General features: G+C 45.8%; 1 protein-coding gene across 1 annotated transcript; it reads right to left on the bottom strand.

Annotated features, from left to right (window-relative positions):
- Nucleotides 1–2,333: 2,333 nt before the first annotated feature.
- DNAJC25 (DnaJ heat shock protein family (Hsp40) member C25) lies at nt 2,334–27,227 on the bottom strand. Its single transcript, XM_012935750.2, has 4 exons — nt 26,790–27,227; nt 11,863–12,015; nt 6,821–7,291; nt 2,334–3,638 (listed from the first exon to the last, which is right to left on the bottom strand). Exons 1-4 carry the CDS (start codon nt 27,117–27,119, stop codon nt 3,516–3,518), a joined length of 1,077 nt encoding a protein of 358 aa, XP_012791204.2. The 5' UTR covers nt 27,120–27,227; the 3' UTR covers nt 2,334–3,515.
- Between the last annotated feature and the right edge of the window lie 68 nt (nt 27,228–27,295).

The raw sequence follows: 27,295 nt of genomic DNA on the forward strand, positions 1-27,295 counted from the left end.
GAATTGAACCTAGGTTGGCCGCGTGCAAGGCAAACGCCCTACCTGCTGTGCTATCGCTCCAGCCCATGTATATTATATAATTATCAAATTTAATTTCCTTAGTAGGCTCTAGTTTTGGTCCTAGTTTAAATGTCAAGAGTATCATTTTACAAATAAGGCTGATTATAATTCATCTGCATACAACTTTGTTCCAAAATGAACATTTCTCTGCCTCAAATGCAGTAATTATAGCTCAGCAGAAGCCATGTCTAATTTAATGCCAAGCTGCTGGGTCTGTTTACACTAATGTATTTTTAAAATTCATTTCGCTCATTTGTACAAAATGTTCAGAGGGGTCCATAGCACTGTGAATGGCGGTTGGGCAGCTCCCACCCGAACTCTGTGCAGTGTTAACAGGGTATTGTCCTGTCACTCCCCTCCCACCTGCCAACCCCAAATGTCCAAGGAAATAAACTATGGTTTCCTAAACATAAATAGTACCAAACGGGAATTCTCTAAAGTTAACTTTTTCATGTTAATGTAACACTGTAAAATTCTATAAACCAACTGTGATGCTTGAGAGTGTGAGAGATAAACTATGATTCTGGGCCTGTGATTCCTAGAACCTGGGAAATTCATAACTGACATTGGACCTTGAGGAAGGATTAGTGGTAGAATTGTCATCAGGATATTTTAAATGAATAACTTTTAGGGAATCTGAGCCTAGAACTCAACGACATAATAAACAGTTAACGCCCTATTAAACCCCTGAATGCCAAGCAAAAAGGAAATAGTCCTAAAATGAGACACAAGAATGCTAAGTCTAGTGGGGCTGTTCTCTACCCAAGATCCTTCTCCAGAAGTTTCTAAAATGGAGACTTTTTTTTTTTTACATTTTGGGTTTCTAGGTGGGGTCTGGACAAAGTATGGACTAAAAACACTGCCCAATGTACTTAAATGATACTTGTGACAATTAATGGCCCTTCCTTCCCAGGATGTTTGAAACATTATAATTATTTTGTTGAGAAAAGAATTGTAGTCCCTCTATTTTTTCTCTATTTTTTGGCGGTGGGAAGGGCACACCCAGAAATACTCCTGGCTCTGCACTCAGGAATTATTCCTTGGCAGTGCTCTGGGAACCATATGGGGTGCCAGGGACTGAACCCAGGTCAGCCACACATGCAAGAGAAACACCCTCCATGCTGTACTCTTGCTCCAGCTCCTCCTTTAAAGGCGAGCTCATCTTCAGCTGAGAAATCACAATTCCAAAACTGCCAAACTTTCAACGTGAGCTGCGTGCTGAAGACACTGCTAGCAATGAGATTTCTAGAAAGGCAGGAAGAAATACAGCAGTCTAGTAGGTATACAAAATGACATTCGATATATAATTTTATCATCTTCGTTTATAAATGCTAACATACCCAACTGTATTATTTTTCCTTATTGCTAAGTTAAAAATATATGGTTAATCAAAGGAAAATGAAGGGAAAAAAATACGATCAATCAGAATTTCTTCGGAATTTTTAGAATGCAAAGTGCCCGTATTTCTTTTGGGTCCTAATATAACATGTGGCACACACGTCTGTTCTTGGCTAAATACTACAGTCATGTTAAAAATACACATAATGATTCGTCATGACGGACTGCTGACTAGGCACAAACCATGGCCCTCTTGAAAGGCATTCTTCTATGGTTAAGAGTTGGACATTTGAGGTTTGAAACAAAAACTTCCTCTAATTTTGAGCTGTAATGTTCCTATTGCCTCACAAATTATAGACACCTAAAATACTTTCCTCTGAAGCTTACAAAAGTAGAATTATAGAATGTTACAACCGCAGAAGAGCCATAAGCGATATTCTTTCTGGTCAGACCCCCTCCCCCAGTGTTTTAGAGTGGCCCCTAGGGTCCAAACTCACAGACTAAGTAACTCTCCTAAGGTCTCTGGGATGTGAGGAAGGACAGAACTCACCCTCCTGAGGTTTTTCAAATATTCACATCTCTGGGCTAAGTTCTTAAAAGGACAGGTTTAATTCTGCTAGAAATAAACTTTACATATTTCTTATGCCACAGGACCCTGAAAATGATGTAATACAGGGAGCCCAGGGAGAGCTAAGCAACAATGGCACCTGCCTTGCTATGTCAGGCCGTGAGTTCAAGCCCCAGTGCTGCCTGGCACGCAGTGAGAGTGATCCCAGCAACACTGCCACTTGGGATCCCCCACACCCCCCCACACCCCCGCACTTGGCCAGCACGAGTGCAAGCACCACGGCTAAGTGTGTGTGACACCACGGTGACCGAAATAAAACATGAAGAGGGATTCACACTTCAAATAACAACAAGTGTTAAGAATCAAATTAAATTTTAAATAATAAAAATAAGATTTTTATTTTTAAAAATAAAATTGTGATACAATAGCAGTAATCTTTTAAGAATCTTTGATTTAAACTGTCATACCAACACATCTGTGAGACATTACAACCACTTTCTTACTACGATGCAATGGGACCAAGCCTCTAAGAGGAATATTGATTCGCTGTCATGAATGTGTATTGACGCTGGTACAGTAACACCTTTGCTTCAGAAAACTCATGTGTGAATTACTTTCACTTCCACACATAGAACACATTTCTGTTTCACTGTCTGAAAGAACAGCGCGCCACCGTGCGCTTCTGTCGGGGTCCAATGCACGCAAGATACAATGGATCTCTCAATGCTCAAGGAGGCCATCAAATACAAACAACTGTTCAGGATGCGAGTTCTGCTCTTACATTTTCTTTTTTAATTTGTACGTAAGTGAGGGGAGACAGGAGAAGCAATATTATGGTACAAAAGGTCTTTTCACAAGGTCTCTTCTGGAGAAATATTTGATGATACAATTATAGTCCTATAATGACTGCAATCGGGCTCATCCTACAAGGACGTGAAGCAGATTCACTCTCCCGGAGAGTTTCTGATCTGATTAAGAATGTCATGACTTGGGGGGAAAGAGTATAAAGACCGTCTAGCAGAAGACTCTCCCAGAGAGATTTTGAAGATATCTCAATCCTAGAATGACTGTAATGAAGATGGCTTGATAGTAAAAATCATTTTGGGCGAAGAAGTTTGTGTCTAAGAAGACACTCGCAATCAGGTCGTTAAATACTATAATTATGTTTTGTGAAAATATCTGAGGCCGTGAAAGCAGGAAAATGTAGCACTATAACAAAGAATAAGAAAACATTTCAGAAGAATAAAGACTTAACACGTAGAAATTTCAAATGGTATCTAATCGATTTTCTTGTCAAATCTTTAAACTAAACATATAAAATTTTAAAAAGGCAACTGAAAACTCTTCATGTCAAATCTTTTAACAAGATCCACAAATTGATTATAAAAATTGGGACAATCATAAATGCCTTAGAAAGTTTTAAGGGAAAGTTTACAATTCTACATTATTATTTTCTCCAAAGACTTGAGAAATTTTCATTCCTGCTGGGAGAATTTAGTTATGAAAGGAATTCCACGGCAGGCCTGGCCCCACTGTACTCCCCGCCCCTTCAGTCGTCCACAAAAGTCAGCCGGCCCGGCCCTTCATTCTTCATCCACCGCCGGTATCTCTTCCACCGAGGATCATTTGCTAATTTTTTCTTCAGTTCCTCTTCTTGTTCTTGTTTGTAGATCTGTAAGTACAAATAACACTAACTGAATTTGTGGTTCAAGAGAGGAACATTTGTTATTAACATTACATCAATATTTATATTATTTACATTTTTCAGATGTAACTTTAGGTAGGGCTGGAGCAATAGCACAGCGGTTGGGCGTTCGCCTTTCACTCGGCCAACCCGAGTTCGATTCCTCCGCCCCTCTCAGAGAGCTCGGCAAGCTACTGAGAGTATGGGCAGAGCCTGGCAAGCTACCCGTGTGTATCAGATATGCCGAAAACAGTAACAATAAGTCTCTCAATGAGAGACGTTACTGGTGCCCGCTCGAACTTTAGGTAAACGCTTCTAATAAATGTGTGTATGTAGATTAGATACACATATAGTCATTTTGTTCCTTGGACAGGATCAACAATACTAAAAATTATGAGATAAAATTTCTATGTAAATATACAATACATATAGACTGTTTCCAAAATTAATATCTAATTTTATTTTCAAAAAAAATTACTGGTTCTGGGGCTGGAGCGATAGCACAGCGGGTAGGGCGTTTGCCTTGCACGCGGCCGACCCGGGTTCGATCCCCGGCATCCCATATGGTCCCCCAAGCACCGCCAGGAGTAGTTCCTGAGTGCAAAGCCAGGAGTAACCCCTGAGCATCGCTGGGTGTGACACAAAAAGAAAAAAAAAATTACTGGTTCTTCCAAAAATATTTGCTTACTAAATTCCCACAGATGGTTAGAGAAACCGTACTGATTAAGAACAACTTTTAGGGGCTGGAGCGACAGTACAGAGGGTAGTGCTATTGCCTTGCATACGGCCAACCTGGGTTCAATTCCCAGCATCCCACATGGTCCCCCGAGCACCGCCAGGAGTAATTCCTGAGTGTAGAGCCAGGAGTAACCCCTGTGCATCGCCAGGTGTGACCCCTCCCCCCAAAAAGAAAAAGAACAACTTTCAGTTGACACAAAAAGAACAAGGCCCATCTGCCGAACCAGTTTCAGTCACATCAAATTTTAGAAACAATTTTTACTTCCAAATATTACAAAGTGATGAGGGGCTGGAGCAATAGCACAGCGGGTAGGGCATTTGCCTTGCACATGGCCGACCCGGGTTCGATTCCCAGCATCCCATATGGTCCCCTAAGCACAGCCAGGAATAATTCCTGAGTGCAGAGCCAGGAACAACCCCTGTGCATCGCCGGATGTGACCCAAAAAGAAAAAAAAAAGTGATGAGAAGCTCATGTTAAAGCATATGATCATTCAGCCCAGGAAACCCTCTATGAAAGAGTGTTTTGTGGACTGGACTACTTCACTTACTTCAAAGAGGAAACAGGTGATTTGGTAGTTAGATAGAATTCCACCTTCAATTTCCATGTCACTTATAAGTTGGTTGGCTACTCATGTGAAAGCATTCAGGTAATTCACAGTAGGTTAAGTTATTTAAATTGAATTCAGATTGAAACTTAACTTTAAGTGAACTTCGTCAACACCACATTTAAAAAAAAAGCGTGTCTGTGAAACTGAAAGATCAAATAGACCTCTGATGCGTAAGAAGAATTCACTTACTGAAAACACTAACACTTCATTTTACACAGAACCCAAAATAGTATCATTAAGATGAGATTATTAGTTTCTGTGGAAATTATACCAGGTAGCTGATAACCTGAAGTAACTGTTTCAACTGATAATCACTGAATATGGCTTTATTAAGAAGTCCAAGCTCAGAGCCAAAATAGTACAGTTTGTTAAGCAACTTCCTTGCACGCTGCTGACCCCAATTCCATCCCCGACATATGTATCTCAAGTACCACCAGGAGTGATCCCTGAATTCAGAGCTAGGAGTAAGCTCTGTGTACCACTGGGTATGTCCCCAAGTCTCTACCTCCTCCCCCCTCAAAAGATGTTCGAAGTTTACAGGCACTACATTACTCAAGTTAAAAATAAAAGGGAAATTTCAGATATTTGCTGCAAAAGACGTGGGCTCATTTAGTCGGAAATGGTTTCAAGTTCACTTCTTTTTTTTTTTTTTTTGATTTTTGGGTCATACCCGGCAATGCACAGGGGTTACTCCTGGCTCATGCACTCAGGAATTACTCCTGGCAGTGCTCAGGGGACCATATGGGATGCTGCGAATCGAACCCGGGTCGGCCGCGTGCAAGGCAAACGCTCTACCCGCTGTGTTATAGCTCCAGCCCCTCAAGTTCACTTTATCTCATCTCTTTCTCTCTTTTAAAGCTCTGTGGCTAAGTTTATCTGACTGAAAAAAATAGAATATATGCATATGGGGAAGACCACACTTGGGTGCAATCAAACAAAAAAAGCAGCACTTGCGGGCCAAGGGACGGCTCCCAGCAATCCTCAGCCCAGGCCTGAGGTCCAGCAATACGGTGCTCTCTGGGCCCAGCCATGTTGGGGCCACCAGGGCCCCTCCCCAAAACAGTGGAGGTGCCATGCAGTGCTGGGGCTCACATGCAAGGCACGGGCTCTCCCGTCTGCACTATCCTCTAGGCCGTTTGGGGCTTGCCATTAGGCCACACCCAAAGTGGCAGGGACTTCACTGGCGGGGTGTGACTAGGATGAGCCCAGGTCTCCTCCGTACAGACCACGCCCTTCAGCCACTGAGTGCGTTCTCTGGCCTGTCAAGGTCATCTTTTAAAAAGGCAAGTTATGGTCCAAGCCATAGTACAACAGATAGGGCATTTGCCTTGCAGTCAGCTACCCCAATTCAATCCCCAGCATCCCATATGGTCCCCCAAACACCACCAGGAGTGATCCCTGAGCACTGAGCCAGGAGAAAGCCCTGACCACCACTGGCTGTGGCCCCCAAAATACACTAAACAAAAAGATAAATTGCTGCTTAAAAGTTCACGGTCCCAAAAAGCAGAGCATAGTGAAGTGGTAAGGTGCTTGCCTTGCCTGCAGCTGACCGGGGTTTCATGCCCAGCACCCCACAGGGTTCCCCCCAAGCCAACCAGGAGGGATCCCTAAGCACTGAGCCAAGAGTAAGCCCTGAGTACCCCCTGGTGTGGCCCCCAAACAAAAAAGGTCATGATCCCAACTACCAGTCATACTCTTCATAAAAATAAACATACATTAAAATGTATCCCTTAACTCAGATCTCGGAAACTTGAGCATAAGTCTGTGATTCCTTATCACACACCCCATTTTAACTCAGGAAAATAACCCAAGTACTTACTCACCTCATAATTTTCCTTTATCCAGAGCTCCCGTTTGAGGAACGTTTCTTTCTGGTGATCCTCTAGACTATCAAACTGAGATTTTGACATCTTCATAGACTTACGTATGATATACAGTCTTTCTTCCTCGCCATACTCTTTGCCTTTGATGTTAAAGTTATAGATCCACCGGCAATACCAAACTACATACGAGCACACGTGAAAGGGAGCTAAGAGAATTTGAAACAGCAGGAGGTCACGAATCTGGGGTTTCTGATAGCCCCCTTTTATATCTATTTTACTTTTTATAATGTTCTTTATGATGCTCTCCTCCTCACCACGAATCTCCTCTTTGGACTTTTTGTTTTTGCCTTTCTCTTTGGCTTTCTTCAGCAGTCCCTGCTGCTTGGCAATCTCCGTGGCTTGGATGCGGTACTTGGGCACCGTGGCCAGGTAGCTGATCGCCTTGTCGTAGCTATTCCACCAGCTGAAAAACTAACGACAGTTAAGGAAAGAAAATGGGTTGTTTTCATTACCAAACTTCATGGTGGTGGACACCCCCCCCTCCGTCCCCCGAAGCACTAAACACGCTCTGATTAAAAACAGGGGTCTCGGCCCAGGAGGGGAAAGGTATTTCTCTCTCTCGCCTGTCCCTTCCCAGGGATGAAGGGTGTGGGGACCGCCATATTATGACGACCACAGATGGGGGTTACAAGCTTGCAATGATCCAATATCCGGAAGAAATCTCCCTGGACTTAGTTGTTAAAGTACAGAAATACAAAACCACGCAACCTCATTTCTCTTCACAACAGGTCTGACTCTAGTGGGGTGCTCCTAACAATAATGGTGAGGTTTGTGTTGAAATATTGAATGTAACCAAAGTAAATAGAAAGTAAAGTGAAATTTATCAGTTACAAGGGGGGGGGGGTGCGGGGGTGGGCGGGATGGGAGGTGTACTGTGGTTTTTTTTTTTTCGGTGGTGGGATATGGGCACTGGTGAAGGGATGGTTGTCTCAGCATTGCATGACTAAGACTTAAGCCTGAAAGCATTGTAATTTTCCACATGGTGATTCAATAAAATAAAATTCTTATTTAAAATAAAACAACTGGGGTCTCAGGGGAGAAGGCTGTGTTGCCTGGCTAGCGGGCACAGGATGGCTTCCCACACTACTGAGTGTGGCCCCCCTCAATGAACAAAATGGGGGTCTCAAACATCTTGCTTCACAAGTAACAGATAATGAAGCAATGTGCCCTTGTGTGTCTATGGGGTTCCAGGGCGGGATGAGGCAGGTGGCCAGAGCTCAGTCCCCAAATTCCCAATCAGAAGCGCGGCAAATAGAACCCCACGCACCAAAGGTTCCCACATCTTTATTCTTTGGCTCTTGCCTAGATTACTCAAGAGATCTGTTTACAGGGGCCAGGGTGATAGGACAGAGGGGAGGGCGTTTGCTTTGCATGTGGCTAACCCGTGTTCTATCCCCCGCATCCCAGATGGTCCCCTTAGCACCACCAGGACTAATTCCTCAGTGCAGAGCCAGGAGTAACCCCTGAGCATCACCGTGTACGACCCAAAAAGACAAAAAAAAAAAAAAAATCTGTTTACTTTCTAAGATTGGAATCTATTTACTGGAGGGAGAGTTAACGAAAAAAGTAACTGGCAAGAAATTTGTTTTTTTAAAAAATCCAAGAGAGGACCAGAGTGATAGTACAGGGCGTAAGCACTTGATACCAAGCACTGCCTTTGGTTCCTGAGCACAGAGCCAGGAGTAAGCCCTGAGCACAGCCAGGTATGGCCCCAACAACCACTACCCTCTCCCAAAATAAAAACAATTCCAAGATGTAGGGGCTGGGGCAAAGAGCTCCAAGGGCTGAAACACAGGTTTTGCATGCAGGAACTCAAAGCTGTGCTAGGTGTGTCCCCTCCCCACAAAAACTCAGTATACCGACTCAGACAAACTGTGTTCATTCTTGCTTTTTTCCTAAACCATCTACATAAACCACAGTAATGTACATGTTCTCAGAAAATATTTCCCAAAATGAGCTATGCTGCCCACCTGGAGATGCGGAAATGATCCAGGGAGTGGTTCAACCTTACATAAAACTGGGGGGAGAGGGGGAAAGACTTCCTGTTTGTTCACTTACAGAACGTACAATTCCAAGGGCACTAAGTAATTTTTTTTTTTTTTCTGAAAAGGGGCACAGGCTTGGGACCTTAAGCCTGGGAACCTCTGTTCTAAACTAAAAGATTCAAACATCTGAATTCTCCACTACGTGAACAAAAAGAAAATATTGACTCCATATATTTTATTCAACCACACAGGATTTTACTAAATGTCAAAAAAAGTTCTATTCATCCCATAGTATCTCCACTCATTTCAGTGGCTGTTTTAATGATAAATACAACAGCTATGCCAACAATAAACACCCCCAAATATTATAGGGATTATTATAAATAATAACAAAAAATTAGGGTACCACATTACTAATATTCATCAAAAGCAGACGCAATTAAAACAATTAACTTCAGGGGTTGGAGCAATAGAACCCTTGCATGTAGCCGACCAGGGTTCGAGCCCCAGCATCCCATATGGTCCACCAGCACTGCTAGAACTGATTCCTGAGTTCAGAGCCAGGAGAAACCTCAGAGCCATCACTGGGTGTGACCCCAAAAAGAAAATATACAACTTCAGTGTTAACAGGAACTCATCTATGTATATTCCGTGAATCCTGGGCCTAGAGAGATAGTACAGGAGGTAAGGCACTTGCCTTGCATTGGCCGACTGGGGTTCAATCCCCAGGAAGCCAGATGGTTTCCAGAGCACCAACAGAAATTAACCTCTAGGACTGCCAGGTGTGGCCTCCAAAATCCAAAAATTAAATAAAATAAAGCGAATCTCCTGAGGCATAAGCTGGAGAAAAAATTCCATCCTAGTCAAATGACTGTAATTCCTCTGAAGGAAAATATAATAGATGTATTCGTTTTTGAGGAGAGCAGAAAAATTCACTTCAGATTGGAGTTCCATTTTTGTGATTTAAAAACAAAACAGGGCTGGAGCGATAGCACAGCGGGTAGGGCGTCTGCCTTGCACTCGGCCAACCCGGGTTCTTCCCAGCATCCCATATGGTCCCCTGAGCGCAGCCAGGAGTAATTCCTGAGTGCAGAGCCAGGAGTAACCCCTGAGTGAGCCAGAGCAATAGAACAGCAGGGAGGAGGGCACTAGCCTTTGCACAGGGCCAACACAGCTGGGGTGGCCCCAAAACTTACATAAAATAAATATATGAAGCATTGGAAGTGACTCCAGGGGCCAGGGAGACCGCCTGAAGAGTTTGTGCACAGGAGTCGCATGCGGGAGGCCCAGATTCAATCCTCAGCACCCAGGCACCACACAGACCCGAGTCCCCATGGGTGTGCCCCACCCCCAAGTTCCAGGAGGAGATGGGGATGTGGGTCAGATGGCAGAGCACAAGCCTAGGCACGTGCTGTGTCCTGAACTAATTCTTCGGCGCTGTGCACCACACACCACCCTCACAGCCCTTCGAGTGACACTGATTTACAAAAACACTCTAGTTCTTTTATTTCTGCAGCGTTCAAGCCAAATATGTATCGAGATGATTTTTTTGGTTATACAAAGATGGCAAGCATTACTGGCATTTCACGTACAGGTGTTAGGACTGGTGGGGAGTATTCAGTTCAGATTATTCCCAAAGTTTAAAGGGAAATCAATGAGAAGTCCTATAAAGTGAACATAAGATAATTAAAACTCACCCCAGGGGCTGGAGTGATAGCACAGCGGGTAGGGCGTTTGCCTTGCACGCGGCCAACCCGGGTTTGAATCCCAGCATCCCATATGGTCCCCTGAGCACTGCCAGGAGTAATTCCTGAGTGTAGAACCAGGAGTAACCCCTGTGCATCGCTGGGTGTGACCCAAAAAGCAAAAAAAAAAAAAAAAAAAAATTAAAAAAAAAACCTCACCCTGGCTGAACAAATAAAAAGTACTCAAGGGGAAAGGGGGCCATGCGGGAAGAGGGGAGACAATGAGAGAAAGCTATCTGGGGTTTGTATTTTTTCCCCAGGGGACACAGGGGCCCCTCGTGGCATTACTGGGCCCAGCAGAGCAGGCCGCGCAGTCCAGTGCTTGTCCAGGGCTGTGATGCTACCCGGCCATGCAGCGCCAGGGCTCGAACCCGGGGCCTCTGCTGTGCTCCAGCCCTCTGAACTGTCTCCTCGGCCTTTGGGCTTATATAATAGGAAATATACCCATGGCCAGGGAGCAAAAGGCACTGCAGTGTGCTCAGGGGCCACCTGGGCCACATGCAGGGGACAGAACAGGCCTCAGCACGTCGTCAGACACCTAGAATACAGAGACGACACCCTAGCGGGAGAAAACGCTACAGCACACACGGACCTGGAACACTCCATCTCCGTCTCCAGCCGTGCTGCTTCTCAAACCGGAGCGCGGGATCTTCCTGGGTCTGTCCTGCCTGTGCACTTATATACTTAGAGCTGATTTATTACTAAAAATCTCTTCACATATAAAAGTACTTTTTAGTAGAAGTATACATGTATACACACATGCCTTACTGGTTCTTTATAGAAAATAATGTATTTCACTAATACACTTCAATAAATGATAAATAACTACTTAAAAGGACAAAAATGGGAGAAGAGAGACAGAACAGAGGGTAAGGCAGTACAGAGGATAAGGCATCTGCCCTGCATGCGTCCAACCCGGCTTGGATCCCCGGTGCCCGCACAGTACCCCGAGCCTGCCCGGAGCGATCTCTGAGCACAGAGCCACGAGTAAGACCTGACACCACTGGGTATGACCCAAATAGCAAAAATAAGACAAAAAGAACTCAAGACCTCACATATTCTAGCTGAGCTAACTCCCGGGGACCCTTTGGGGAGAGGTTGGTAGCTATAGAATGACACTCATCAATTCCTTCGATTTCTCGCTAAAGATGATTCCATTTTTACCAACAAGCTGAATAATCTGTAAGTAATGTTCAGAAGTTTCATGCCAACCGGAAGCAAAGTTTTGGAAAACAGCCCTCCCAGGCCGTACCTGAAACAAGGAGATAGCGCACACGCTGATGAGGATGACCACGCTGACGTCCACCTTGGGGGCCAGGCGCCAGCTGTAGTAGTGGTAGTAGTGCCGGAAGTACTCTTCCGGGTGGTCCAGCATGTAGTCATAGTCCCGCCGCGTGTCTTCATCCTGGGAGAGACACACGACTTTCAGAGGACAGCCGAACTCTATGATCTATGAAGTCAGATCGAGAACTGTGTAACTGTGCACGAGCAATCTGAGTAAAGGGAATGTCAAAATAAACAATTTTAGAATCTCGGAATTCCTCAACGGCACCCAGAGCGTGAAGATGAAGCATTAAGCACCACAAAAATACTTCCCCAAGGTCCTTGAGGACTGCTAGTCCTTCTGGAAAGAAAAACACCTTAACCACGCCATTACCCACGGCCCTTTAGTCAGTGCTGTGGCCTTGCCAAGAAGGGTGCCTGACCCGTAGAACTTAGGCGCGAGCTGACTGACACCACCTCTCAAGAACAGTTGGGAGGGGAAAAAAAAGATTGGAGTGGGGGTAGGGGCAGGGAAAAATGGTTATGGAGAGGGGAGGGAGTGTTTCTCTCAGCTGTACAGATTCAGGATCATTTTCCAGCCGTGTGTAGAAAATTTTCTGTTGAAAGAGAAGATTTGTGTCTACACAAAACAAAATGAGTATTCATCCCAAAGGCTAATCAGACCCAGTTGTGGAATAATGGTTGGTGCGAGACCAGCCCGGTGACACTGGGCAGCATCTTCAGCCTGTGTGAGCCTCAAGCTTCTCTGTCTGTCTAACTGATGAAGTCAGAAGTGAGACCCGCTAACATCTGCCCTGCTGATGTTACCCGAGTATCTAGTTATCAACTGACACGCATCAGGCAGAAAGATGGAACAGATATCTAGAACTCTGGCTTTTTAACACTGTTCCAGCCCATCTCAGAAATGAGGTAACAATACATAGCTTTTATTTATTTATTTTTTTTTTTTTTTATTGAATCACCAAGTGGAGGGTTACAAAGTTCTCAGGATTATGTCAGTTATACAATATTCAAATACCCCTTCCTTCACCAGTGCCCATCTTACATTCCCAACCCCCCCAGTCTATCTGCCGCCCCCTCCCACCTCCCTAGTCCCCACCCTTATACGTGACAATACATAGCTTTTAATCATGCAAGCAAGTTGAAATATTTAGAACACTGTGAAGAACTACTCTGAATGTTCACAAAAAAGCATTTTTTTAAAAAAAAATCCTTTGATTTTAATAAATTTCTAAGTATCAATCTCATAAAGCTCCACAGGCTGATGAGCTACTTTTTGATTGTTCCATAAAGAAACCTATTTCCAACTTGTCCTGCTTTCAAACACTGTTGTAACAACCAGAAGCATGACAACTTTTTCAGGTTGTGAGTATAACAGAAATCATGAAATTCCCAAAAACCTTTCTCAACCAGACTTCCTTCAACATTCAATCATTCAACATTAAAAAAAAGTCACAGATTCTTAGCCAAAACATCTCCAAAATCTATCCCAAATGTTTTGCAAATGCAGATGGGTGATCTGAAGTCTTTCTAGGGCTTTCTCGTAAGTCCTGGGATACTCAAGTTTCTTAGCTTTCAGAAGCACTAGTCTGCAAAGAATGAAATCTTCCCTGGACCCATGAAAATCAATGTGTATTTTCTATTCAGAGTTCTTAAGCGTAACAACACTCTGTGACAGTTCTCTCACGTTCAAACTATTTTTTACCTTTGATTAGGATTTGAAGCTATACACAATAATATCTCACGTCAATTTCATGTAAGTTCCATAACATGAGCTGGAGCCCAGCATGAAAACTGTATGTTAGATTTAAATAGCACTGCACTGTCATCCCATTGTTTTGCTCGAGCGGGCACCAGTAACATCTCCACTGTGAGATTTGCTACTATTTTTGGCATATCGAATATGCCACGGATAGCTTGCCAGGCTCTACCATGCAGGCGGGACACTCTCGGTAGCTTGCCAGGCTGAGGAACAGAGGAATCAAACCACGGGTCAGCCACATTCAAGGCAAATGCCTTACCCGCTGTGCTATCACTCCAGTCCTAGATTTAAAATAACAACTTAGAAAGCTGAGCTCAGGTTATTATTTTCAAAACCACTCCTTATACATGCTCATTTCTATCAAATAGAATTTTCGGCGGCAACACATCAATCAGGACTCCTTCTGTAAATCATTATCATATTATAGCACTTCTAAGTAAACTTCCATAGTCATAAACTCAAAAGACTGAAGGTTCTTGAGGCACCTCATCTTGAGCAAATCATTAATGTCCTTTGAGAATTTTTTCATTGTCCCTCTTTTATTTGTTGTTGATGGGTCCGTCGGTTCTTTTTTGGGGGGCAGGGGAATCCTTCTACTGAACACTCTGCTTTGGACTTTGGACTTAATCTCCCCAATCTTGTGGGGGGGGGCGGTGGGAGGCAGCTTTTAAAATGACATTTCTTCAGACAGGATTATTCTCCTTGCTCCAGCTAGACATAGCTTAGCGAGTGCCACACTGTGATCAGATTCCCACAGTGACCAGGTATTGTGAGTCCCACCTCAGGCTGTCAGTGCTTTTTGGGGGGGGGGGTGAGTAGACAGCAAGTCTCTGAGTGTCCCTGAAACCTGACCTTCTCTGTCGGCACCACCCAGCCAGTGGCCACCAGTCTCATTCCTCTATTCTTGTATTTGTCTTAGTGAAGGTCGGAATCCAGAGACATGCAGGCATTCCTCTTCGGGCCTGCACCCAGATATTCCCTCAAAGTCACTGCCTCCTCGCTGAGCAGACCTCCCCCAGAAAGGAGCGACTGACTACGGCTACAGCAGGAGCAACACCCACATCTGGAACTTGTGTCTTGGCCTCATGACTCCCACCCGAGCCTGGCGGTCTACTCAGGGCCTTCTCAGACGTCCTCCAATAATCGCATTCCAGAAAACTTGTTCAGGGTCAAGTCTGACAGTTCTTAGGATAGCTTTCTTTTCCTTGAGGCCACCATAAATATATAATCCTGTCTGTGTGGGTCAGAGATAGAGACACTGAGTTCACTGGGCTCCTCCCTAGAACATTCCTCTGCTCCTCACGGCTTCCTCTCGGGACAGTAAAGAGGATCTTTAGGTTGAGGCACGCAAAATGCATTTTAGAAAGCAATCACGGCCGACACAAATTGGAGAAAGAATTGAAGACAATCTTTAGTAAACTACACAAAGTGTAGAATCAACCTAGTTAAGAACACAAGGAGACTCAGAATATTGGCAAAAAAAAAAAAAAAAAAAGGAAAAGGAAAAGAAAAGACGGGTTGGGACTCACGGAGAGAAATACAGGTATATTCTGAATGTTACACCGTGTTTATTTTTTCTTCTGTTCATCTAGGAATTAGTTAAGGTCTGTTTTTCTCTTTCATTTAGTCCCCTTCCCTTCCAACCTCCACCCCTCTGTATTTTCTGGCCACACCCAGCTATGCTCAGTGCTTAGTCTCAAGGCTCAAGGGACCACTTGGGGTTCTAGACTAGGAACATGCAAGGCAAACACCCTGCCTGGTGTACTATTTCTCCAGCCCCACTGCCAATCCTTTTGGGTAGTGGTAACCGAAGCCCACACACACTCGGTCACAATGCCTCAGCAGATCACACAATCTGTTGTGGGCCCAAGGGTCATGTGCCATTGGCTCAAGCTTAGCCCTGTGGGGTGAAGCCGGGGATCAAACCCGTGGTATCATGCTTCCCAGGCAAGCACTTTTGACACTGTTTTATGTTTTGTTTAATTACCAACGCTTCCTAACGTCTAAGAACGTGAGTTAAAATCTCTCGTCCTTCACAAACTTGCCCACCTAGAAACCACTCGCCTCCATTCCTTTCTTGATCTAGAGCAAACATTAAAAGAGCAGCTTCTGGAATCCGAATCTGGTTTTTTCCTCCCGACACAGCCTGCTCTTTCAGATCTGTTTCTCCGAATGCATCATTTCTCACTACTCACAATACCCAACCCTGCTTCCAATTAACAGGAGATATTTTATGAGCTCCTACTAATTCTTTAGGACGTAAAGGTTACTGCCTCCGACACAGTTAGTTCACCCTGGCTGCACGTCTTACCCACCTCTTATAGCACTTATCACCTGTTTTTTTCCTTGAGTGAGAATTTCTAGAAGGCATGTGGGGTGACTGGATCTCTGTATATCCAAGGCCTCGCACCATGCCTGACGCCCCTTCCCCCTCCCCACAGTGGCCTCTCAACCGAGCAGCAACGTCTCCCTCGCTCTAACCATCTCTCCAGCCACACATGTCTCCCTCAGCTGAGGGAACGGACGGTGACTACGGCACAGACACGTGACTCCGCAGGAGCAGTGCTTGAGTCCACAGCTTATGAAGAAACGCTAACGTGGCTACAACAGCTTAAACCTTTAAACAGTTTAACATCTTACCTTTCAATAAGGTAGTACTTTTTCTTTCAGCAATTTTGTGGCTCTTAAGGTCCCAGGGTCAGGAGATTTCCAACTTCTTTCCAAAACCACAACCTTTATACTCGTTTCTTCCTCCTCTCTGCCCTGAGCCTTGACAAGCAGGGCAATAAACGCCTCGATTCTAATCTCTACGGGGCAAAATGGTGCTTCTGCTGGAATCCATTCCATTCCCAATCCTCTCGGGCATGTGCAGGAGGACTGGAACATAACCACCAATATCTAGATCAAAAGTGAACAAGAGGAAACCCGCAAGCAAAGAAAGAACTGAACCCTTCCTCCTCTCAGGAAACTGATCATCCTCCCCCTCCCCAGAGGTCCAATACAGACCATATGCTTGTCCTTAAAATAATGAGTTGTTTGAGCTCATGAACTTCAACTGCAATATGTTAATACTGTATCTGGGTTAGGGCTGGAGCGATAGCACAGCGGTAGGGCATTCGCCTTTCACACGGCCGACCCGAGTTCGATTCCTCCGGCCCTCTCGGAGAGCCCGACAAGCTACCGAGAGTATCGCACCCGCAAGGCAGAGCCTGGCATATTGGATATGCCAAACACAGTAATAATAAGTCTCACAATGAGAGACGTTACTGGTGCCCGCTCGAACAAATCGATGAGCAACGGGATGACAGTGACAGTGGCATCTGGGTTAACACGAAAAGTTTCTATTACAGAGATGGCAGAAACCAATTTAGGATATTGGAGGCCAGGAAACACTAAATATGAAAACAATAATATTTTGTTCATTCTCAAAAATAAATACTAACCTTATTTTTAAAGAAATGCACATATTTTAAAAATATGAGGTTGGAGAGATCACAGAATGGGTAGGGTGCCTGCCTTGCACATGGCTGACCGGGTTCAATCTCCAGCATCCCATAAGGTCTCCTGAGCACTGCCAGGAGTGATTCTTGAGTGTAGAGCCAGGAGGAACCCCTGAGTATTGCTAGGTGTGGCCAAAATATAAAAATATCTGTTCCCCTGAATTTTCTCCAAACCATTACATTCTACTAAAGAGGTGTGTGGAGCGGGGAGGGGGGAGGGTAAATCAACTTCATCTCTTTTCTATCTAGTTCTCTGCCCACCAGAAACTAGTGGTTAAGGCACTTGTCTTTCCTGTAGCAGACCCCAGATCAACGCCCACCCCAACCCCCACCACCAGGTCTCACTCCTAAACAGTGAGCCAGAAATAGCCTCTGAGCACCGCCAGGTATGGTCCAAACAAAAAGAAAAAAAAAAGGAAAAAGGGAGAGGAAGAGAATGAATAAGAGAAAAAGTGATAGGAGAGGCACATCTTATTCACAGAAAGGCAAATTTTTTTTTTTATTAATAGTTTATTTTTAATTAGTGAGTCAACGTGAGGGTACAGTTACAGATTTATACATTTTTGTGCTCATGTTTCTCCCTTACAAAGTTTGATAACCCATCCCTTCACCAGTGCCCATTCTCCACCACCAGTAAACCCAACATCCCACCCCCCCTTCCCAGTCCCGTCTCCCCCCACCCCACCCTGCCACTGTGGCAGGGAATTCCCTTTTGTTCTCTCTCTCTGGTTAGGTGTTGTGGTTTGCAATAAAGGTGTTGAGTGGCCATTGCGTTCAGTCTCTAGTCTATATTTGGCCCGCATCATCTTTCCCCCACATGACCAACAACCACATTTTACTTGCTGTTCCCTTCTCTGAGTTGCCCAGAATGAGAGAACAGCCTCCAAGCCATGGTGACAACCTCCTGGTACTTATTTCTACTATTCTTGGGTGTTCGTCTTATATATATATCTTAATGCCTTGTCAGTACTGGTCAGTGTTACAAGCATTTCAGTGCTCCTGGTCTAATTTACTAACGTATTTTTTGAGGTTCTTTTTGAAGCCATTTCAGTATCTCATTGGTTTCTCATGATTGAATGAGTTAAATCTCTAACACAAGGTCATTTGGAGTTGCACCAGAATCCTGATTAATCCTCTTCTAAAGTTTATGGTTTACCAAAAGTAACAAGATTGGCTCCCAAAATGTCTAGCTCTGTGTACCTGTCCAGTGGGGAAGAGGCAGGTAAGTCAAGAAAACACTTGGGTTTTAGAGGTTTCAAGAGAAAACTGGATTGAAGTAAGGAAGCACTTAAACGAGAGAAAAGAGAACCGAAAGGAAAGAACTCTAAGATGCAAACACAGAGAGAAGACTGTAAAGAAGTGAACAAGACGGCAAGGGGACCTGGGAGATGGTTCAGCAGTGGCGCACGGGACACCTCACAGGTGTGAGGTCGCGGGTCTAATCCCAGCACCAAATGAAGAAAAAATAAAAGAGAGGGAGGGAGACGGGTATCCAAAGAGACAGCTCAAAGAGAGTGGAGCACATTCTTTGGAGTGGGAGGCCTGGGTTGTGTCTTCAGCACTGAATGGTCCCTTGGGCAATGCTGGGATTGCTCCCCACGTGGCCCCAAGGACCCCCAAATTAACTGACTAAAGGAATGAAAAAGAAGAAAAAACGACATTGAAGAAGGACAACTTAAGAGTTATAATGTTCACAACACCAGAAGCTGTAAAGAGGGCCAGGAAGATGGCGCAGAAGGCCGCAGAGCCTGCTCTGCCTGTGGAGATCTCAAGTTAATCCTGTCACTGCATGGCCCCCCAAGAACCCCAGGTGCGGCCCTGGTAGCCTCCCAGGACCACTGGGCCAAGCACTGAACAGTCAGAATCCCCAGCACTACACACTTGCTGGCCCGGCTGCAGACTGTCCGGCCCCCTTGCTGGGCTCAGTCTTGCATCAAGGGAACGACCCTTCACCCCCTTTATAAAGCCACAGCAGTAGGGAGAAATGACGGGCCACACTCAGGTCACATCTGAAGCTCAGATTTCAGGCACAGCTCCTGTGCGTGTGCTGGTGGACAAACAACTTGAGTTTAAGAAAACGGGTAAGTCCTTCAACAGTGAAGAAAAACGTTTGCTTTAAAGAAGTCAAAGCAAGTGAAAGGAACCAACTAAGAGATGCTCCAGGTATCCAAGAATGCTGAGATTCTAGAAGAATCTGAAACCCAGAGGGTGAAAATAAAGTGAATTTGGTCAAGAGAACCTTCTTGCCTTTCTCAACCCGTTCTCAATGATATTCCCAGAATTTTCTTTGTGAAGCAAACTTTAAAACGCTCTTCCTCGGAACCAGAGAGAGATAGTACAGTGGGTATGGCTTCTGCCATGCGTGCAACTGACTCCAATTCTATCCCCGGCATCCCATAAGGTTCCCCGAGCACCGCCAGGAGTAATTCCTCAGCACAGAGCCAGGAGTAACCCTTTAGCATCACTGGGTGTGACCAAAAACAAAAAACAATAATGCTATTTCTCCACCTTTAAAATCTGTCAAGTGCCTATTTCATGCGAGAGGCCCGCTGGCAGAACGGGAAGAGCGGTCCCGTTCTCATCTCACAATGGAGACATTACTGGTGTCCCTCCCTCGTCTGGCGCGGCTTAGGCCCGCCGCTGAGTGCACCAACCCCACATCGATCAGCCAAGAGAAGCCAGCGACCACGGGTCCCTCCCCGGTGTGGAGGGGACTGAGCCCCGAAGGAGAGCAGGCAAAGGACAGCAACCCTCTGGAGACGAGAGAGGCCCATTTCAGCCTTCGCCCGCCCTTCCGACTTCGGGGCAACACCGGGCCCCAACCGGGCCACCCCGGGCCCCAACCGGGCCACCCCTTAAAAGTGCGAGACCACCCGGGGCCTCGGGCGCCTTAGGCTGGAGGGGCGACAGCCACGGCTGAGCCACCACCCCCAGGTGCAAGCGAAAGCCAGCGCACAGGGCCCAAGCGGGCGGCTCGGGCGGCGGGAAGCCAAGGAAGGGTCCTCAGAACAGGCCCCAAACATCCCACACGCACCGGGGGAACGACTGTCCCGATCCTCCTGGGGGAGAGCCACCAAGAGAGAACCCGGCAAGCTACCGAGAGGATCCCGCCCGCGTGGCAGGGCCTGGCAAGCTACCCTTGGCGTATTAGATATGCCAAACACAGTAACAAGCCTCACAATGGAGACATTACTGGTGCCCGCACGAGCAAATGGATGAGCAACTGGGATAATAGTGATACAGTGCTACCTATTCCATAAAGTTAAACTTCCTAGGTAAAACCTAAAGAATGGTTCATCATCTTCTGATCCCACAGAATTTTCCCAGCACTGGAAAGTTTTCCTATAATGAATCTGAAGGGCTCCTATCCTGAAAGTAATAAGACTCCCTACTAAAGTCTGAGAAAAATGCAATAAGGGTCTTTGCGATGTAAAAAACTCCATTTATGGGGCTGGAGCGATATAGCACAGCGGGTAGGGCGTTTGCCTTGCACGCGGCTAACCTGGGTTTGATTCCCAGCATCCCTGAAACACCGCCAGGACTAATTCCTGCGTGCAAAGCCAGGAGTAACCCCTATGCATTGTCAGGTGTGACCCAAAAAGAAAAAAAAAAAACCACCTCCATTTACCCACGAGAAATGGGCACATGCTAATTCAAAATGTCAACCATTCAGTTTCTGACTTACAATTTATCAGCTCAGTAATTTTCTGTGCTGATCAAAAGCTCTGACTGGTTGCTGATGACAACATGTTCAAGTTCATCACAGCATGAGGCTAAACACATAATCAACCTTGGCCGTAAGCAGGGACTAACAGCTGAAATGAAGGGGTGAGAAAAGCAAACACCATGCATTTCACAGCAGAAAGAGCAAATACAGCACATAAACTACTGCAACCACACCCTTCTTCTGGGCTACTGGAGAAATCGCAACTCGGCATCTCTACTTTCCCACTAAGCCTGGACAAGGCTTCAGACCCTCTGTAAGTGCTCTGGGGAGAAGCAGCCAATCAGAGCTGGCATGTGAAATAAAAATTATCTGTCATTTCTGTCTACATACTTACTTAAATTTAGCTGATTCTCAAAATCATGAGCACAACATAAATTTTTACTATTTTTATGACCCAATTACTATGAATGACTGATTAAAATCCGGATCAATATTAGAAAAGAAAAATAGCAATACAAATAAGCAGAATTTAATTTTTTCTTCCAAACCGTATGTGGGAAAGCTGCAATAAGGTTGGGTCTGAGAGATGGTGACCCCAGGTTAATCCCTACATATGATCCCTCTAACAATCCCTGAGTACAGAGCCTGAAGCCCTGAGTACTACTAGACACGGCTCAAAACGTTATACATCTATGTCCCTTGTCTCTATATCTACCTGTATATAATAAGTGATTAAAAGTGATCCTGGACGGAGAAAATACTTGCATAATACCTCTCCAAACTGTATCTCATTATGAAACAAGTCTTGCATGCAGGCGATGTCCTGTTTGGTTTTTTTTCTATTTTAAATTTGTTTTGGTGTTCTGTTTTTGATGGTAAGTTTTCTCTCTCTAGAAATGTCCAGTTTTGTTAACCTCAACGACCTTGTTCTAAATCTAAATCAAAGAGTATATTCTTCTCCAATCCCCCAAGAATAAGTGTCCTCTCAGTACTGCAATATAATCTACACATATTCTATTACATAACTTACATAAATAATAACCAAACAATAAGTATCTGTCTTCTTGTTATATTAAAAGCTTAAAGGCAGGAACTCTGCATTTTTTATTGTTTTGGTCCACCCACAGCATGAAGTCAGTACTGATAAGAGAAGGAATTGAGGAAGAGCACATACAAAGAACAATAAACAGTAATGGAACAGGGCATGGGGTTCAGGATCCCCTTTCATGTCACAGTCTTCCTAAGTATGGGCTAGAGCAACAGTACAGCAATGCACACAGCCAAACCCGGTTCAATCCCTGGTACCCATATGGTCCCCCAGATGTATTTCCTGAGTGCAGAGCCAAGTTTACCCCCCGAGTATCACCACGTGTGGCCCAAAAGTAACAACAAGCAACCAAAAGTTTTCCAATCAGACTGACACAAACTAATGTGTTCTCCTGACACTTCCACGCCAAAACATAGCTATAGTAGAGGGCCTATATATATCTCTTCAACTTATATAACCTTTAGGTCAGTGACATCCCCAAGACCTTTTACATGTTCTTTCTTATGGTGTTGCCAAATGCTGTCCAATTCTGCTCCCCTATGCCTACAGTCAGAGTTTTCCTAAATGCATCCTTTTCACCTATTCTCATCTGCTTACTTCAATGCCATCTTTTCAATTTTCCTAATTCCATCAAACTCTTACCTACAGTAATGCTCTGAGTTAAAACTGTTCAGAACACATTTTCTCTACATAAACACAAGTTCGACTTTCCTCTCGCATTAATATTTTATATGTACCCATTCCATTCTACCTGCCACTATAAAACTAAATTGGGGGCAATCACAAAAAAGTAGGCTTTGTGTAACTGTTAAACAACAGACAGTTCAATTTCCATTCTCTCAATCTCCAGATATAATTTTGTATTTAATAAACATTCATTATCTGACGAGCAGACACTGTGCGAGGTGCCATGGATATACCTACACAAACTGAAGAGCACGGTTAGTTGGGGAGGACAGAGCACTGCTCCATGTTTGACCTGTGGTACGGTAAGTGCCATAGCCACAGAGAAATATGGAAACAAGACGAGATTTTCCCACCTGAAAGCCAGTGTTGGTAGAGTCCGTTCACTAAATGACCGAAATCCAGAAAGGCCCTGGAGCCTAAGGAGCCAAATGGAGCAAATACTATCTCGCTCTTTTAGAACACAAAAACAAAGCAATGTGTAAAATTCTAATAATTCCAAGTCCCACTGAGAGACCTGAAATTTCAAGTTATTTGAGAATATGAACTAAATATAATTTGGCGGAATCATCTGACAAGCACCTATGCCTTCCCTTACTCCCCAATCAATTTTGTGGTATCCATGCCCCCCAAGCTCCCAAACTATGCACAAGAAGAATCTGTGTTGCTAAAATAACCACACCCAATGTGATCACATCACCTTGTCTTACCAGTGATATTTATTTTTTAAGAACTGCCATACATAAGAAAAAACAAATCTCTCAGTCTTTTTTTTTCTAAATAAACCTCAGTGACATAAACCAGGTACATCATCCACAAATACAATTTCCCTTTCAGTGATATATGTATTACTAACAGAGAAGTCTGCGTAGAACACCAAAGGCTAATGTTTGTTACCTTACACCGAAGTTAAAGTTAAATGAAGATAAGACTATGACTCCGTCTATCGCGTGCATTGAAAAAAATCAAGAAATTTGAGCAAACAATAAGAGAAATTAGGGAAGTTAATCAAAATTAAATGGGGGGGGGGTGGGAGGGAGAGGGGAAAAGGCTCTTTGATTCCAGTGATTTTTGCAACTATTTTCAGATTTCAAAAGAAAAATCAATTTTCTGTTAGATACACTGTTTCAAGGAGAAAATCCACTTGTAAAATCTACAGAGCAAACATGGAATCCACTTCCTCCGCAGGCCAGAAAACTGACTGTGATCGAACACCTGGTCTTCTTAACACGGTCTTCTTCAGTCCGCTCCCTCCCTCCCATTTAGCTGCCTCCTACATCAGTGGTTTTCAACCACAGATCTGCAGACCAACGCTGGCCCCTGAGAAGAAAAAGGGTTTAAACCACAGACTAGCGCTGTGGTTATTAACTGTCCGTCCTCTGGTACTTAGACCTGTGGTGGCCAACAGGTGCAAAAAGATGGAAAACCACCGTCCTAGATGTTGCCACCACTAATAGGATGTACTGTTCTTTGTGGAGACAGATACACAGATGTGGCATAAAAGAGAGAAATGAAACAGCATCTTGGGTGGGTCATGCCACCTCCAGGCTATGATACGCTGAATTTCAGACAGTCTCTCACATCGTGATTTTATTCCAGAGTCACTGGAACTCATCAACTTCTCCCCTGACTCTCTCTGACTTGTTCTTACCTATCTGTGGACTATCTTTCATGAGCCCTCATTCCAGTCTGCAGAAACGGTCCAAGTCAAAGAGTGATTGCTTCATTCTTGCCTCAAACTGCCTGGCCCCAGTTCGTTCTTTGCATTAGAAAGAAATTATATTCTCTTGACAACCTCCTCACAAACTTCCATTGTGACAAAAGTAAAATCAGACCACCCAGTCTGCAGTTCTTGCTGTTGTTGCTGATACTGTGGTATGGGGGTAGCAGGGGGGAGGGCATGAGCATGGCTGGAGGCGGAAGGGGTTTATTAGGGAATGAACCTGGGGCCTCATGCATGGGAGGCAAATGCTCTGTCTCCAAGCCACATCCCCCAGCTACAACTTGTTTTTAATAATTAGTTCCACACCCCCCAAATCAAAGTCCTTGCTTGCATTCTGGGAGAAGCAACCCGCCATGAAGTGACAATCGTAAGGTTTCCACAGATGTGCCGCTTGGAACTTGAACCCGAGTCGTCCCTGCAGGTTTAATGTGAGAATCCCATGGAGCTCAGCACGTTCTGACTTACAAGGGTCCGACATCCTTTTTCTATGACAAACCATTCCCATTCTCCTGGAGCTACACTGGGTGGGCCCGGGTACTTACAAGTATCCCCTCATTCCTTCCTGGCAACTCTAAGTCTGTTTAGAGCCAACTGTGCTACCACAAAACCTGCTGGAACCAAAAGAAACACTTTCTGCAACATACTAGACCTTAACCGTCCCAGAGCTCCTTGTTCTTGAGTAGAGCAAGGTTTTTACTAGCTGACAAATCAGTGCTAAATTGCAGGGGTAGAAAACTTTAGAAGGAGCCATACAGATCTGCCAGATCAATCCTTCTGTCACAAAGAAAACGGCAAGAATACTTAGCATCTTGGGTGCTTCCCAGCAAGAATTTCTCTTCTATTTCTTGGCACTTGTTTCACTAACATGCTTACAATTCTCAGGCCAGACCTGCCCAATTTCAGCCCAACAGAAGGTACAGCTCCCACGGTTTCTGCTGACCTCGCTCCGAGAAGTTCTCTATCCATTGTCCCCATATGTGGCACCAGAGCCTTAGAAGAACACCAGCAGGCCTTCCTGCTGCTCGTCTGGGTCACTATTCTTTCTCACTGCAAAAAAACACGCGTTGGGGCTTCAGAGGCTAAGCAGCCCCAGGTGATCAAATTGTTTGCTATTTTTCTGAAGTTTTTCTTCAATTACTCTTGGCCCTACATAAAAGGAAATTAAGCCCTCTGACCTCAGTGCTTCCCAAACTCCCCCTCTCCCCAGCCAATCTGAGTTCATTGCCAATAGGAGCAACAATCTCACCGGGTACTGTCAGGACACTATTTTAAAACTCCACGTTATCCAAGCTGCTCTGGAGAGCAAGAAGAGCTTTCACTCCTTGACTCAGTATTTTCAACTCTGGAGGTTAACCTGGAGAAATGATCCAAGGTTAAATGCTAGCATGCCCACTCAGAGGGGCCATTAAGAGCAGAATATACAGCGAGAGAGAACTGTGTGTTCAAACAGAACAGGCTTATGAAAAATACAACTGACGTTGCTTTTTGCTTAAAGGGGTCCGAGGAGCAGTCATGCATCCACCCAATCTGATTTCTACCTTGTGGATGTTTTACATGATTTCAACTTTGCAGTAGGACAAACATACAGGGTGAGACTTAAGGAAAGTAATCTTGTGACTTCACGGGACCCATTTAAAACTTGTCAAATGAGTACACATCGGCACAAAATTATTTCCTACCAAGAAATTCTCAGTTTGGATCCCCAAACCATGAAACGTCTCATTTACATGTCCTGTGAAAGTTCTAAAAGTTGTCACTTAACTACCATCATAAACCTGGGAGGAGGTACCATGGCCCTTGAGAAAGGAAGAGAGGGCGTTTTAGACATATTAAGTCACGATCCAAGGTCACAAAAGGATGTGGGTGCCAAAGGCCAAACAACCCTCGCTGGTTGTGCATTGTTCTTTCAGGCTCTTCTTCCAGAGCCTTACATGACACAACTAAATGTCACAATTAGTAACACCACCACCCCCCCTCCCCCTGAACCCAAGTTTTCCGTCGTGTCCAAGAAGCGTGCTCAGGCTGCCACTCAATATTCCCGAGTCGCCTTCGCTGACAGATCCCTGCTGTGGACTGCGCGTCATTAACATGCTTCCACGAAATCAGCAAGTCCAAAACTTCACACAACCAGGGGACGGACACACACACACACACACACACACACACACACACACGACACAAGGGAGCTGACTGTGACCAAAAAGAGGGGGGCTGGCTGAGCCCCAAGGCACGGGGAGGTGGGGCCGGGGGAGGGGAACCCCCACCTTTGCCCACGGGTCGCGTGGACTCTCGCACTGGGCTCTCGTGGGAAAGCTCGGGCGTGCCACGGGGCAGTGGCAGGGGCTGCGCGCGGCCTCGGGGAGCCGGAGAGCCTCGTCCCGCGGGGCCGGGCTGGGGTGCGGGGTGCGGGGTGCGGGGTGCGGGGTGGGGAGGGGGTCGCGCTCCGTGTTGCCGCGCCGCGGGCTTCTCAGCCCCGGCTCGCTGCCCGTCCGCGCCCCCCAGGCCTCTCACCTTGAGCGTCTCGTAGGCGGTGGCCACCAGCAGGAAAGCCTCCTCGGCGCTCTGCGGCGTCCCCCCGGGGCCCGCGTCGCCGGGCTCGGCCCGGTAGCGGTCGGGGTGGTAGCGCCGGGCCAGCTGGCGGTAGGCGCGCGCGATCTCCGCCTTGTCGGCCGTGCGGCTCACGCCCAGCACCTCGTAGCAGTCCCGCGTGCCGCAGTAGAGCCCCTCCACCAGCGCCCCCGCGGGCCGCGCCAGCTGCAGCGCCAGCAGCAGGGGTGGCAGCAGCGGCAGCAGCGGCCACCGGCGCCGGCCGGCAGCAGCGGCTCCCCGGCCCGCCGCCATCCCGGCCCCGGTCGCCGCTCCGCCAGCCCAGCAGCAGGGCAGCCGCACTCTGCGGCCGCGGCCAGCTCGGCCACGCCGGCCCCGCGCCGAGTCAGCGAGCGGGGCCGCGCAGGCGCACAGGGCGCGGCCGCCGCCGCCACTTCCTCCGCCGCCGTTGCTAGGGAGAAGGACGCCTC

The sequence above is a fragment of the Sorex araneus genome, chromosome 1, assembly GCF_027595985.1.
Source record: "Sorex araneus isolate mSorAra2 chromosome 1, mSorAra2.pri, whole genome shotgun sequence".
Taxonomy (NCBI): domain Eukaryota; kingdom Metazoa; phylum Chordata; class Mammalia; order Eulipotyphla; family Soricidae; genus Sorex; species Sorex araneus.